At 44.4% G+C, this 13,994-nt stretch overlaps 1 protein-coding gene across 4 annotated transcripts in view; it reads left to right on the top strand.

Moving 5' to 3' along the window:
* Positions 1-11,009, top strand: part of si:ch73-206d17.1 (tyrosine-protein kinase STYK1) — a 130,991-nt gene extending 119,982 nt beyond the window's left edge. For all 4 annotated transcript variants that reach the window (XM_041207121.1, XM_041207120.1, XM_041207118.1 and 1 more), the window contains one exon: positions 9,322-11,009. In XM_041207121.1, coding sequence (XP_041063055.1) covers positions 9,322-9,493 — 172 coding nt within the window. In that variant the 3' untranslated portion in view covers positions 9,494-11,009. The remainder of the gene's footprint in view (positions 1-9,321) is intronic.
* The last annotated feature ends 2,985 nt before the right edge of the window (positions 11,010-13,994 follow it).

The raw sequence follows: 13,994 nt of genomic DNA, 5'->3' as shown, positions 1-13,994 counted from the left end.
TGCCGAGGGGAAACTGATGCGGGATGATGTCGGGAGGAATCCCCAACGTCATCCTGAGCCATTTAAATTCTTAGGAAGGCGGGCAGACAGTGAAATCAGCTGTCTGCCCGCCGACCTGTCAATGGCCAAGTGAGGCCATTGACAGACTAGTTGAAGCACTTAAAGAACTGCCTGGCCAACCTTAAGGCTGGCGGGCAGGCCAGGAGTCCCAGCGGGCTTCTGATTATTTATGAAACTTCATCCACTGGCGGGATGAAGTTTCATGTCTGTTTTGTGCAAAAATAATAAAGTTTATGTGTTCTTTATTAACATGTCCCATCTTGTGTGACATTGTCACATGAGGGGTACATGTTAATAACTTTTTAATGTTTCTATTTTTAATGTTTTTACTACTGTCAGTATTCTCCCTGAGACAGGACTTTGCCTCAGGGAGAAGTGCGCTCTTTTGTGCACATGCGTGAAAGAGCACACTTTGACAGATGGGGAATCCCTTCCCCCACTCGGAACAGGAAGCGCTTAGCGCTTCCCGTTGGTGTTGCCACTGGGTGGGCCTTAATTGGCCCGCCAACTTAAAATGGCGGCGGGCCCTGTTTCAGTGGCAGGGGTTGGCTGCCTGCCTGCCATCCAAAGGCAAGATTCTGCACACAATAATGTAGTTGACTCTTAAATGCAATTGGGGATGGGCAATAAATGCTGGGCTAGCCAGTGATGCCCACATCCCATTAACAAAAGCCTTATTTTATCCTGTTTATTTCAGCTGCTATCCATGGTTAACACTGCATGTTGGACACCTTTCCTGATGAAGGCAGGCAACTGGCCTGCTTGCAGGATCTTGACCGCCTTGCTTTGTAAAAACTAAATAGTGAATCTGATGCACTTTTAAGCTCCATTTATCACTTCCCACAAGTCACATCAGAAGCTTGCTGTTTTTTCTGATTCAGTGATTTTTTTTTTTGCTCTCACTTTATTTCATCTTTGTGGTTTTGGATTCCATGTACATATTTCCAAACCATTTTAATTATGAATGATTTAAAGATAAAACATTAAAAATGACATTCTGTTTAAATAACTTATAGCTAAACAAGTTAACTTTTTTATGTTCTATGAAATATTAAATCTGGTCCTTTTATCATTAAGTTGCTCACTATTTGATGGTGGAATGTTTAGTTTAATGGGAAGCAATGTAACTCTGTCTGAGGGCAGAATCGTCCCAGATTTACACACAGTGCGATAGTGGGCGGGAAAAAGGACGTTTTACCCGCTGGCCACACTGGTGGCTTTTTGCGCTCTATCATCCCGTTCCCGGCATGTCCTGCCTCATTAATTATGCATTCACGGGGAACACGATGGCTTGCTGGCGGGCAGGCTCAGATTTTCCCACCACACTGTGATCTCAGAGCTTTCTCGCTCTGGGTGCCATTCTTAAAGTGCACCAGAGCACAGTCTACTTCATGTCTTTAGACCAGGACTGCTCCAGGTGACAGATGGCTCCGAAAGCAAAGAAGACGGCAGCCCCCAAATTCAGTGATGTCACTCTGTGTGCCTGCTGGATGCAGTGGAATGCTGCTGCAATGTCCTCTACCCCCACTCTGGCTGCAGGAGATCCACCAGGGTCACCAATCCGGCTTGAGAGACAGTGACAGTGGCAGTCAGTGCCACGAGAGCACAGAGGAGGTCAGCCATTCAGTGCAAGAAGAGGATGAATGCTCTCATCTGTTCCATCTCATCACCGTCAACTCTCACGCTCAGAAACCCATCACACATCCACAGGGATCTCACACCCCAAGGGACAACACTGCTAGTCCTCTCAAACATGCTCACATCCCCATCAGTCTCATATCCTCTGGAGCTCATGTCCTCATCCAGTCCATGGCTCCGCTCACCACACAAACGTTCCACGCCAGAATCCTGCTCTCACTCTCTCCACCTGTTTTCATATAGGAGAAGCTGGGTCACAACAGCAGGGAGAGGTCCCAGATCAGGGGTGGAGTGACGCACGTTAGGCCCCTCACTCACTGAGGGTGTGCCATCACACTGACTGGTGAGGACGTGGGCCGTGGCTGTGGTGACAGTGATGTCGGCGGCAAATACCCATGTGAGGATCCTGCACCACATCATCCCTCTCGACGCAACTTCGAGTACTCCCTCCTGCTTTTGACACTGCTGTCATGCATTAATTATCTATACTTTGGTTCACAGGGAGCTCTGCCAAGTGACTGACACCCTCAGCCAGCCAGTCTCTCAGCTCCATCCATGTACTCACTTCCAGCCAAGAGGACACCTCCTCCATTAAAGAGCTGGAAATAAGCAGCCGTCCCAGCACTTACCCACACCCTCCACCAGCGCAGAGAGATACACCTCGGTGGGACCTAGATCTAGAGCAGGCTCGGGTCACCACAATGGCACGTGTATGCAGCAGGAGAGCAGGTTCAGCCAAGCGCCCTGACATTCTGAGGACTGCTGGGGAAGAGGTATCTGTGAGCTCTGAGTCAGATAACGAGCCTCTGGATTTGGCCTTCCAACTCATTGTGGCGAGTCAGCAGAAGACGGGGGAACATCACACAGCTGTTGGAAACCCTTCACAGGGTGGCTTGTGAGTCAAAAGTACATCCACCTGCTCTCTGATGAAGTGGTGCTCACATATGCGTGGAGGTCTCCTTGGGAAAGCCATAGAGATCCTGGTTCAGCAGAACGTGGAGATGTGCGCAGACCTGCGCTACATCACGGTAGCCACTGGTGAGTTCCTGCACTGGCCACATCAGAGGGAAATGGGGCACCTTGATATCCCTTCAGGTACTCTCTCAAGGAGTCATGTCAGGGCCCTTGGGCACCCGAAGGGAGGAGGAGCTGTAACTGGACACCTGTAGGTCATCCACTCAAGAATCTCGGAGGCTATCCTCTTCCTCCAAGTCCCCTTTGCCTGTGACCCCTTCAACTTGGTCCTCTGTAACCACAAAGGGAGCAGCTGGCCCACAGGTGGACAGCCAAAGCAAGCCAGGCCCTCAAGGACTCGGCTGTACAGAGGACATACACCATTGCCATCAAAGACAATAGGGCCATCCATTGCACAGGCTGTCTCCACCCCTCCTACGGATGTCAGGGCAGCACCTAGGAGAAGTAGCAGGCCTGGAAAAACTAAGAATTTCTGATCACAAGTAGCTACACGGGTGAACACATTTTGTCACTTTATATTCTGAAAATATATTCACATTCACTGTGTAATGTCTTTCAGCTTTATTTACAGGTTTTGCAGGTCCTTGCCCTGCATTCTACCCCACTAGCCGTTCAGCTGCATGCAGCAGGACTACAAGGGAGCAGTGTGTGTGTGTTGGGGCCTTTCTGATTCTCGTGCAAGCACTCTCCTACGTAGGCAGAGCATTCCTCCATTACACTCATCTCAATGTCCTGAGCATTTTCAATGCTGCCTGCTGGGGTTCTCTTTCAGTTGTCCATCTGAGCTGAGCTGCATCTCCGCCCAGCCACTGATCACACTCCCATGCAGCACCTGTGCCTGTCCAACACGAGGCTATGCTTACTTTCCATTTGAGAAAAATGGTAGTCATCATGTTTCTGCTCAGCTCCCCTGTCCTTTTCCAGTCATCCATGTCCTTACCCTCATCACAGTCGAGGGGTGGTGGAAAAGGAGTCGGGGGAGCAGGGGAGAAAGGGGGCAAGGGGGGAAGGAGTCACCCGTGTCCTGTCCCTTATCACTGTTGACCGCCCCCTCCCCCCCAACATCACCTTCCACCTCCCTACAACCCCGAACCCTTTTCTTTCCAGGATGTACACGTGAACATGCATGTTTCCTTCCTTTCTGAGAATCCCACCCGTTCAACATTGACCTCCCCAACTTCCTCCATCCCATCCCCGGAGTCTGTGTCTGCCTCCGAGTCCCCACCAACCACCTATTGCCGTACCCTCTACTGCTACTGTCGCAGACTCACCCTCCCACCCTTTCAGCTCACTCTGCCCCCTTTAACACTTGCCTTTCAACCCTACCAAGCCCACCTTCAGTTCGTTCCCCAAGAGGCAGGCATTGACTCCACAGACCTCTCCCTTCCACATTCACCTGACACCACCAGCCCCCTTACTCACTCACCCATACTTCTTCCCTCTTTCCCCCTCCACTGCCCTCTGACTCCTTCCCCTCCGCTGCCCCCCCAACTCCCTTCCCCAATGCACCCTCCAAACCCCCGCCTCCGAACTCCTTTTCCACCACCACCCCCGACTCCCTTCCCCACTGCACCCTCCAAACACCCGCCCCTGAACTCCTTTTCCGCCCACTCCTGGACTCCTCCTCCCCGCCGCCTCCCAACTCCCTTCCCCACTGCACCCTCCAAACCCCCGCCTCCGAACTCCTTTTCCACCACCATCCCCGACTCCCTTCCCCACTGCACCCTCCAAACCCCCGCCCCTGAACTCCTTTTCCGCCCACTCCTGGACTCCTCCTTCCCCCCCCCCCCCCCCCCCCCCCACCCCCCCTGGAATTTTTGGCATATTGTGCCTCCCCCCCCAGTAGCCTGAACTTTAAATGATTGTGGTGCGGCATTACATTGAACACTTGGGAGCAAGAATAGTTGTTGGAGAGATTTATTGTGACGCTTTAGACGTGCAAACAATTTGGAGATGAGCAAAAAGATCTGGCATTTTACTCGCAATTAAATGTCAAATATGTTCTTGCACAATTACAACTTTAACTCTCCCTTTCGTCTATTTGTTTTTTGTTAGGAATAATGTTTTTGATTTAAGTATGAAGTGCTAAGGACTTGGTTATAAAACCATGTTTGGACTAACTGTGGAACCCAGTGAGTTGAGTGCACAAGCACAATTGAAAATAAGTAATCACTGCAGCAATCCAGGTTAATGAGTTCAACAGATATTCAGCTGTCACATCGTTCATCTCAAGAGCTCATCCAAGCCTGTTCCTTCCCCATCTTTATGTTGCCATTAGTGTTCTGTGTTCAATCAGCTATATTTTTCTTCTAGGCTATTATACAGATCTAGGAATCATTTTTTCTATTTTAATAGGTTAATTATAGGGTAATTTTTGGTGCCTAGCAAAGCTACAGAAACTAAGAAATGTTGCACAATTTGAAATACTTTTTCTCCAATTTCTTTCCTTCCCTTTGAATATATCCTGAAGATGTTTATGGGTAGGCTTCGGTTCTGTAGGCTGTTGGTAAGTGCGGTTTGGTTTTACAAGCTGATAAGAGTATGATTTGGTTCTACTGACACCAACATCCTCCTGGTACATTGGTTAAGTGGTTATTCTTCACGTGTGACCCTCAATGCCGACAGGCTACTTGACTAAAGGAAAGTTTACAAACAAACCACAATGGCTTTCAACTTGCATCCACATAAACATTTTCCAATAAAAGGATGTGCACTTTTATGCTTTTTGTTCATTCATGGGACATGGTCATCACTGACAACACCACCATTTGTTGCCCATTCCTAATTGCCCTTGAGAAAGTGGCAATGGGCTGCCATCTTGAGCGGCTGCAGTCTGTAGTGTAGGTAAACCCACAGTGCTGTTTGGGAGGGAGTTCCAGAATTTTGACCTAGCGACAGTGAAGGAACGGTGAATATAGATCCAAGTCAGGATTGTGTGTGGCTTGGTGGGGAACTTGCAGGTGGTGGTGTTCCAATGCATCTGCTGCCCTGTCCTTCTAATTGGTAGAAATTGGTGGTTTTAAAGGTGCTGCTGAAGGAAACTTGATGAGTTTCTGCAGTACATCTTGTATCTGGTACACACCACCGCCACTAAGTGCCAGTGGTGGAGGGGATGAATGTTTAAGATGGTAGGTGAAGTGCTAATCAAGCACTCTTGGTGTCAAGTTTCTTGAGTGTTGTTGGAGCTGTACTAATCCTGACAAGTGGAGAATATTCCATCACATCCCTGACTTGCGCCTTCTAGATGATGGACAGACTTTGGGGAGTCAGGAGTTTAGTTACTGCAGAATTCCTCATCTCTGACCTATTCTTGTATTCTGCTCAGTATTTATGTGGCTGCTCCAGTTAAGTATCTGGTCAATGGTGACCTTCCAGAATGTTGATGTTGGGGGTTCCGTGATGGTAATTCCTTTGAATGTCAAGGGGAGGGAGGTGGTTGAACTCGCACTGGAGATGGCCATCTCCTGGCCTTGTGTGGGACAAATGTTCCTTGCCTATTCTCAGCCCAAGCCTGAATGTTGTCCCGTTCTTACTGCATGCAGACAGGGAATGTTTCAATATCCGAGGAGTTGCGAATGACACTGAGCACTTTGCATTCACCACCAAATATCCTCACTTCAATAGTAAACCACACCTTCCCCATAACAAATAAAGTCTATGCAATATCTCTAGGAGATATGGTAGTGAGGAGATGTGATAATTGGGCTCTGCCTGGAATTGGGGAAGTAATAATGACCTGGAACACGCTCCTAGAGGTCCACCCAGACCCAGACTCACAGAGCAATACCCAAACATTCTGAAGCTCCTTGCTCTATTTTTGAAGACACCTGATGCTTCCAATTTGGTTAAATTTCAGGGACTCTTAGTAAAACACCTTGGATTCCAAATGGTACACAATGTACAAAGTACCCTAATGGACTAGTGTATTTCTATGCAAGCACTATATGCTTGCACATGGAAAACATCTGTAAGCGAAGAGGTTTTCAAGATGATTAAATATTTTAGAGAGCAAATAATGAAAGATTGCTTCTGTTGAATGGTGAATCTGTAATGAGTGGGAATCGAGTCAGGATTTTCTGAATGAATGAAGGGGAAGTTAGAAAAGGCATTTACGTACAGGGTTATTAACATATGGAACACTTTACTACAATTGACTATTGAGGCAGAGATTATTACATTTTTTAAAATGGAATTTGAAAAGCTTTTGAAAGCAAAGAATATAGAACGATGAAAGGAACAATCAGCGATCTGACCAGGCACAATGGGCCAAGGGTCATCTCTCTGTGCTGTAATTCTTGCGCTTCTACACCTGTAAGTGAAATTAAAGTATTAATGAAAGATGATAAATGGAATTGGCAATCAACTATATGAGATATGGAACACTCCAAGTTAGAGTTTAGAAGTTATAATGGTAAAAGTGAATATAGATTAGCTTTATGATCCATCAATGATTTTCTGTAGCTGTGGACTTCATGGGATGACTATAACCAGCTCTGGCTATCACCAGAAACCCTTCATTTCTCCATCCAGTGTAATGGAACACATTAGTCCTGACAATTGATCAACAAAACCAATATCAGTGAACACATTCAGCACTAAATTACCATTGATGCTGTTTGTTAACATCTGACTGAGTATGATCATTCACCTTTACGGGTGGGATCAAGTGTTAATTTTTCATTTGTTAAAATCTGATTCTTAAGCCTTGCAACTACTAGATCCTTCACCATTCAAGTGTAAATGTTGTCGAAGAATTCTACCAAATGTTATACACTGTTTTGCCACTGTTTCTAAAATCCAAATGTTTTTGAATTGTTCTGGTGTTTAAAACTTCTGACTTTCTCTTTGGTGTTCGAGGAGCAGTAGTTAGAAAACTTTGTCCATTTGGTCTTGAGATATTATTCAAAATAAAGATGTTTTGAGACTTGCTGCTTTGATTTTTAAAAATAGGTGTTTTGTATTCATCGTTCTCCACATAAAACGATTGATCCTAATTGAATTAGCCTTTCTTTCCTCTAAACCCCTTCTGATCATGAGGGATACATTCAGTAAAACACTCTGAGAAATTGTCCAAGTCTGGTCATATAGTCAGACAAGGACAACAAAACAAAATGGGCTAACTGACCCAGGAGAGTGATGCTGAACTCTTTGATGAAACCAGAATGGCTGGCGCTAGGAGGCTTAACTGGCCCTTGCCAGGTGGATCTCAGTGTGACTTCTATCAGAAGGAGCTGATTAGTTGGATTCACTGCTATTTCCCATGCTATATTCACCCACTGGTCCAATGTGACAAAATCAACAGGCGCAATTGGAAAACTGGTATTCAATTCACAGATCAATTGAGCTGCCCTGAGGTGGTATTGCCAGATACATGAATTGGGCATGTATTTTCTGTTGCCAGTTATTGCACTCTAGATTGTTTGGTGTGTAATTATTCATCTTCTGTAAAAACAATGCATAATCCAAACTCATTTTAAAATATTTAATTTGATCTCTGAGGTTGAAAAAATGCATAGAATGAGAAAAGAGCATTCAACCCATCAGTCCTGTTCCTTCCACATATAACTTGCTCCATCATAGCTTGCCCGGTTTATTTCATCTCCCAACTGAACATAGTCATGATGGCATAGAAGGAGACCATTTGATCCATCGAATCCATGCTGGTTCTCTGTAGAGCAAACCAATCAGAACCACCCCACCACTCTATGCCTATAGCCCCGCAAGTTTATTTCCCTCACATTCCTATTCAATTTCTTTTGAAGTTATTGATAATTTTCACTTCCACCACCCCAGCAGGCCGAGAGTTCCAGGCCATTATCACTTCACATTTCTATGCCCTCCCCACACCCCACCAGTCATCATAACTCTTGCCTTGGATCTCAGTCCTCTTGCCCCGGTCCTGTACCATTAGCTAGGGGGAACAGCGTTTCTTTGTCTACCTTATCTAAACGTAACATAATATTGTAGTACTCTATCAAATCTCCCCTCAATCTCCTTTGCCCCAAGGAGAACAACCCCAGCTTCTCCAAACTAATTTTGTAGCTAAAACCTCTCATCCCTGGAATAATACTGGTAAGTCTCCTGTGCACCCTCTCAAGGACCCTCACATCTTTCCTAAAGTGTGGCGACCAGAACTGGGGGCACTATTCTAGTTGTGGCCGAGCCAGAGCTTTATAAAGGTTCAATATAACATCCTGGCTTTTGTACTGGATTCATCCATTTATGAAGCCCAAGATCCCATTTGCTTTGCTAGCTACCATCTCCTGCTTTCAAAGATCAATGCACATAAATCCCCAGATCTCTCTGTCCTTGCACAGAACAGATGAAACACAATGATCAAAAACCTACCCCTGACATTATAGCAGTGACATCCCCCAGTTACTGATCAATAGATATTAGTAACAGGAGGCCCTGCACTATTGGTCAGTAGCGATATTTGTTCTGAAAAGGAATTTCATGCAACAGAGAACAAAGGAAAGATCAAACATTTCTTCAGAAGAACTATTATCATGCCAACTATGAAAAGGAAGAATGTTCAGCACCTCTTCCACATAGTAAAATAGAATTGACGTCTCAAACACCAGCGTGGAAATTTTATGAGCTATATTCGTTTAAAAGAAACTTTTTTTTCTCTGCTTTGCCCTCCAGATATGACTTGATGAAACACTGCTGGCAATGGAAACCCTATGACAGGCCAAACTGGTCAGAGTTGATCAATAAGCTAGAGTCCTTGATGAACAATGCTGATGGAGTTAAGTTGCTGCAAGTAGCTGATGACCTTGACCTCAACCAATACAAACAAGCTGCTGGGGTTTTCTAACAAGAAGTACAACAAAGACAACAAGGCTGTGGGCAATTCATAAACTGAAACTAAATGCTCAATGGTGGCCACAGTGAGCACTAAGCTGAATAGCAGAATTTTTGCCTAGCTGGAGGAAAGTGGGAATTGCAGACTAGGTGAAAGCCGTGAATACAGGTTGACGAAATGCTATTATTATTAATCGAAGAATTTAAGGGGCTACCATCAGCTGAGGTAACTAAGCAACACGAATATACTCTGCTGCCAGGTGAATTTGCTGTGATGGCCGAGCTTTCAATTTAATGGAAAACCAGTTGTTCATTTCCAAAAGCAGCACTGATGCTCTTTGATGTTTGGCAACCGCAGAAAGTGGAATACTTTAGAAGAGATTGTGATTGTCGCAATGAGGGCAGTAACAGCTGCAAGAGATTAAGAATAGTTCAGGATATAACCTTTAAATGCCATCTCTGAAGTACTGGGGTAATGATCAGCAATGGGCTGAGTTCACATGTTAAAGGTTAAGTAATGCAAAAGTTTGTTGTAAATAATTGTCTGTACTCGTATCAGTCTTTCTCCTAAGGATAACACATTGATTTGGGAGTAGCACGGAGGAAATGAGGACGGGGCCAGTTTCCTTGTGACTTCTCTGCCACCACTTGTGGTTTCCACCATAGTTCCACTAATAGAATATGAGATGTCTTGAGGAAATTCACCCCATAGTCGATTTGTACAACTAAGGCACTTTTTGGGGGGAGTTGGGAAGAGGCCGTTACAGAAAAGGAGGGAGTTGTCACTTTGTACTATTCAATACCCTGGCAGTTTTCCTGAATCCTACAGGGATTCCTGTATTTCACGAGAACAAAGGTACAGAAAGGAGAATTAAATAAGTTTAGAGAGTTAAATTATATCTTGTTACTAATATTAAAACCAGCAAAGGGGAAATGTTTGAAATGGGAACCCACTAGGCCCACTTTCTCCCTGAGGTACTGACAATGGAGAAATCAGAGTGGAGCCATCTGTTCTTGTTTATCCACACCAGAACAAAATGCCTCAGCCGAAATTTTTTATTATTTAGCCTAAGGGACTCTTTAGCCTAACCAATTATAATGTTCTAATTCCCGAACTGCTGATGATCAAGTAATTCAGCACAGACCAGGAATGGCACCTGGGAACTTGAGATGTGAATAAATTTGAACTACACTGATGCCATCTTTACTCAGTAGGAGCTGGAGAAGTTTAATTTTCAAACTTAAGGCTTCTGTATGGAGTATATATCTGCAGTCATAGAAAATATTCATGACCTAAGAGCATTGTTAACATGTCACCCAATCTTTGGGAAACTACATTTAGCAAATGTGATTAGCTGTTGGACTGGATTAGTAACTAACTCAGAAGACGGAAACATATTATAGCAATTGGAGATTTCTCAGCTTACTGCAATTCTTACTGGGGTTCCCACTTTAAGGATTCTTAACTTGACTCAGGTTGATACAGAAAGCATTGGGTGAACACTGTGGGTCATCTTCGACATTGAAAATCTGATAGAATGTAAGTATTAAATATTAATATTAAAATAAATGAATGAAAATAAACCTTGGCCTGAGTTTCACTATTGGCTATTACTGTTGTACAAAATGTCTCTTTAGATAATATAATACAGCAGTCTATGAATGCCACCAACATCCCAACAGTGGTACTGAAGACTTGTGCTCCAGATCTTGCCACACACCTAGCCAAGCTGTTCCAGTATGGCTATGATACAGATATCTACCCTGCAATGTGGAGAATTGCCCAGGAATCTTCTGTCCACAAAATGCAAAACAAATCTAATCCTGCCAATTACCACACCAGTAGTCTACTCTCAATCATAACCAAAGTGATGGAAGGTGTCATCGGCAGTGCTATCAAGCAGCTCTTACACAGCATTAATGAGCAGGTTATTGCTCAGCTTCAGTCCTGAAAAGATCACTCAGCTTCTGACCTCGTAACAGCCTTGGGTCAAACATGGAAAAAAGAGCTGAATTTGAAGTGAAGTGAGAGTGACTGCCCTTGACATCAAGGCCACATTTGACCAAGGGCGTGGTGTCAAGGAGCCCAGCAAAATTGAAGCCAATGGAAATCGGAGTCTGTGGGGCGGGGGGGGGGGGGGGGGGGGGGGGGGGGGGGGGTGGGGAGCTGCGGTGGTGGTGGTGGTATGGAGCTCTCCACTGGTTGGTATCATACCTAGCACAAAGGAAGATGGTTGCTGGAGGACACTCATCTCAGTCCAAGAACATTACTATGAGAGTTCTGCAGGATAGTGTCCTCAGCCATTTTCAGCTGCTTCATCAATCAACTGGGCTGTTTTGCTCTGGATGGTGTCCAGATTCTCATGTGCTGTTGGAGCTGTACTCATCGAGGCAAGTGGAGAACGTTCCAATAAGTTCCTGACTTGTGCCTTGTAGATGCTGGACAGGATTTGGTGAACCAGGAGGTGAGTCACTCACCACAGTATAGCTAGCCTCTGACCTGCTTTTGTAGCCACAGTATTTATATGGCTAGTCCAAGTAAGTTCCTGGTCAATGGTGACCCACAGGATGTTGATGGTAGGGGATTCAGCAATAGTAACGATGTTGAATTTCAACAGGAGGTGGTTAAATGTTCTCTTATTGGAAATTGCCCATTACTTATGAGCCACAAATGTTTTTATACCACTTTTCAGGCTTAGGTTGATTATTGTCTAGGTCTTTCTGCATGCAAATGCTTCAGCATCTGAGGATTTATGAATGGTACTGAACACTATTCAATAATAAGCAAACATCCCCACTTTTGATGGAGAAAAGGTCATTGCGGAAGTGGCCGATGATCGTTGGTAAAAGTTGCCATTTCCTCTTTCTGAAGTTCTAATTAGCAAGAACATGTATTTGTTCCTGCAGCTCTATAGCATTAACACTGGACTCAATTTCCCAATTTTCTATCAAAGCAATCCCTTTCCTTTATGTTGTCATTAACTGTGACTCCTGTCTCTATTGGCTTTGCCATATCTTGTACATGCTTTATCTGCATTTTCAATTTGGGCTGTTTTATAGCTTCTCCAACAGTCATTAACTTTTCCCTCTTAGCCTGATGCTCCAATATCCTTTCTAAACTAGCAGGCCAAGCTTCTGACTCTCAACACATCTTTAGTCAGAGCATCAATTTTAACATTGGGTCCACGAAATAAATTTGTTTCTCCGAGTCACAGCCTTCCCTGAAATACTTCAGTTTCAGCATCCTCAGCAGGTTTTCCTAAAACCACTGGAAACAGCAATACTTTATCTCCAACCAAGTCCTTTCCCAATAAGAAATCTACCCCTTCAATAGGTAAACTAGGACAACCCCCACAGAAAAATGATCATTAATGTAATCACATCTTAACCTTACGCAGAGGAACAGGTAAATGATTTTTATCAACACACCACATCAATACTTATGCATTCAGCAAACTTTTTGGAGAAAGCTTTATATCACCTGCGTTCCTCTAAAGATAACAATTGCCTTGTCTGCCTCACCAGACAAAATTGGGGACACTTTACCCTTAGGGCAGTACCCTATGGGAGCACACTGTGCAACTGTACTATTGCTATAGACTTGCTTTTCCACTTCCAACATTCCACCTTTACATGTTCTCTTTTGTGACAAGGATAACAAGACATTCCCTTGAATCAAACTTATCCCCCAGATTTTCCCTTTTAGCAAACTGAGTACCTCCTATTTTTTTACCTTTGCCATTTTTCTCACCAAAACGAGCTATTTTTTCACTATTAAGTCCTCTATCTCTCCGGTTTCCCTTGTGAGTTTCCAAACTGGGGCCTGTTACCAATATGCTTGGGTCAGTTTGTGATTACCGCCATTTCGGCAGCATCCTTTATTTTGCGCGCTTTAAGTTTGTCTAGTTGGGACTTTTTACCCACAGGAACACTTTTTTTTTAAGATTATTCCACCAGAATCACTTGCCTGATGTTCTCAAAGTCTTGTTCAACATTCATCGATCTACACCACCTATTAAATGCCAATTCTTTGCTCCAGCAAATTCCACAAAGTCCCTCTGTTTTCTTTACAAATTTCTAAATTTCTGCCTGTGGCTTCTGCTACTAACTCAAAGGCACCGAGAACAGTATTTTTACTCTGTCAGTCACCTGATTGCCCTTCTGAAAGGAACCTCTAAAGCTTCCCCCTCCCGAAAACGCCCTGTAGGTGTACACTCCAGTCTTTTTTTAGGCCATTTCAGTTTTGTAGCAACTTTCTCAAATGACACAAAGTACATTTCTACTCATTCCTCACTAATTTTAGGCACTAAGCAAATACTCCTTACTAATTCAAAATGATGAGTTGTTGGCCCTGGGTTACCCTCACCATTCCCTTCCAATGCACGTGCTCTTTCCAATTCCCTGCCTCTTTTCTTACTCCTTTCCTCCCTTTCTCAGTTCTCCCTTTCTAATTCTAACTAAAGTTTTTACATTGCTCCTTCTCTTTCCTTTTCTGCCCTTTTAATTCATTTTTT

This window comes from Carcharodon carcharias, chromosome 15 (genome assembly GCF_017639515.1).
Source record: "Carcharodon carcharias isolate sCarCar2 chromosome 15, sCarCar2.pri, whole genome shotgun sequence".
Classification (NCBI taxonomy): Eukaryota; Metazoa; Chordata; class Chondrichthyes; order Lamniformes; family Lamnidae; genus Carcharodon; species Carcharodon carcharias.
This window is presented reverse-complemented; position numbering and strand designations above follow the sequence as displayed.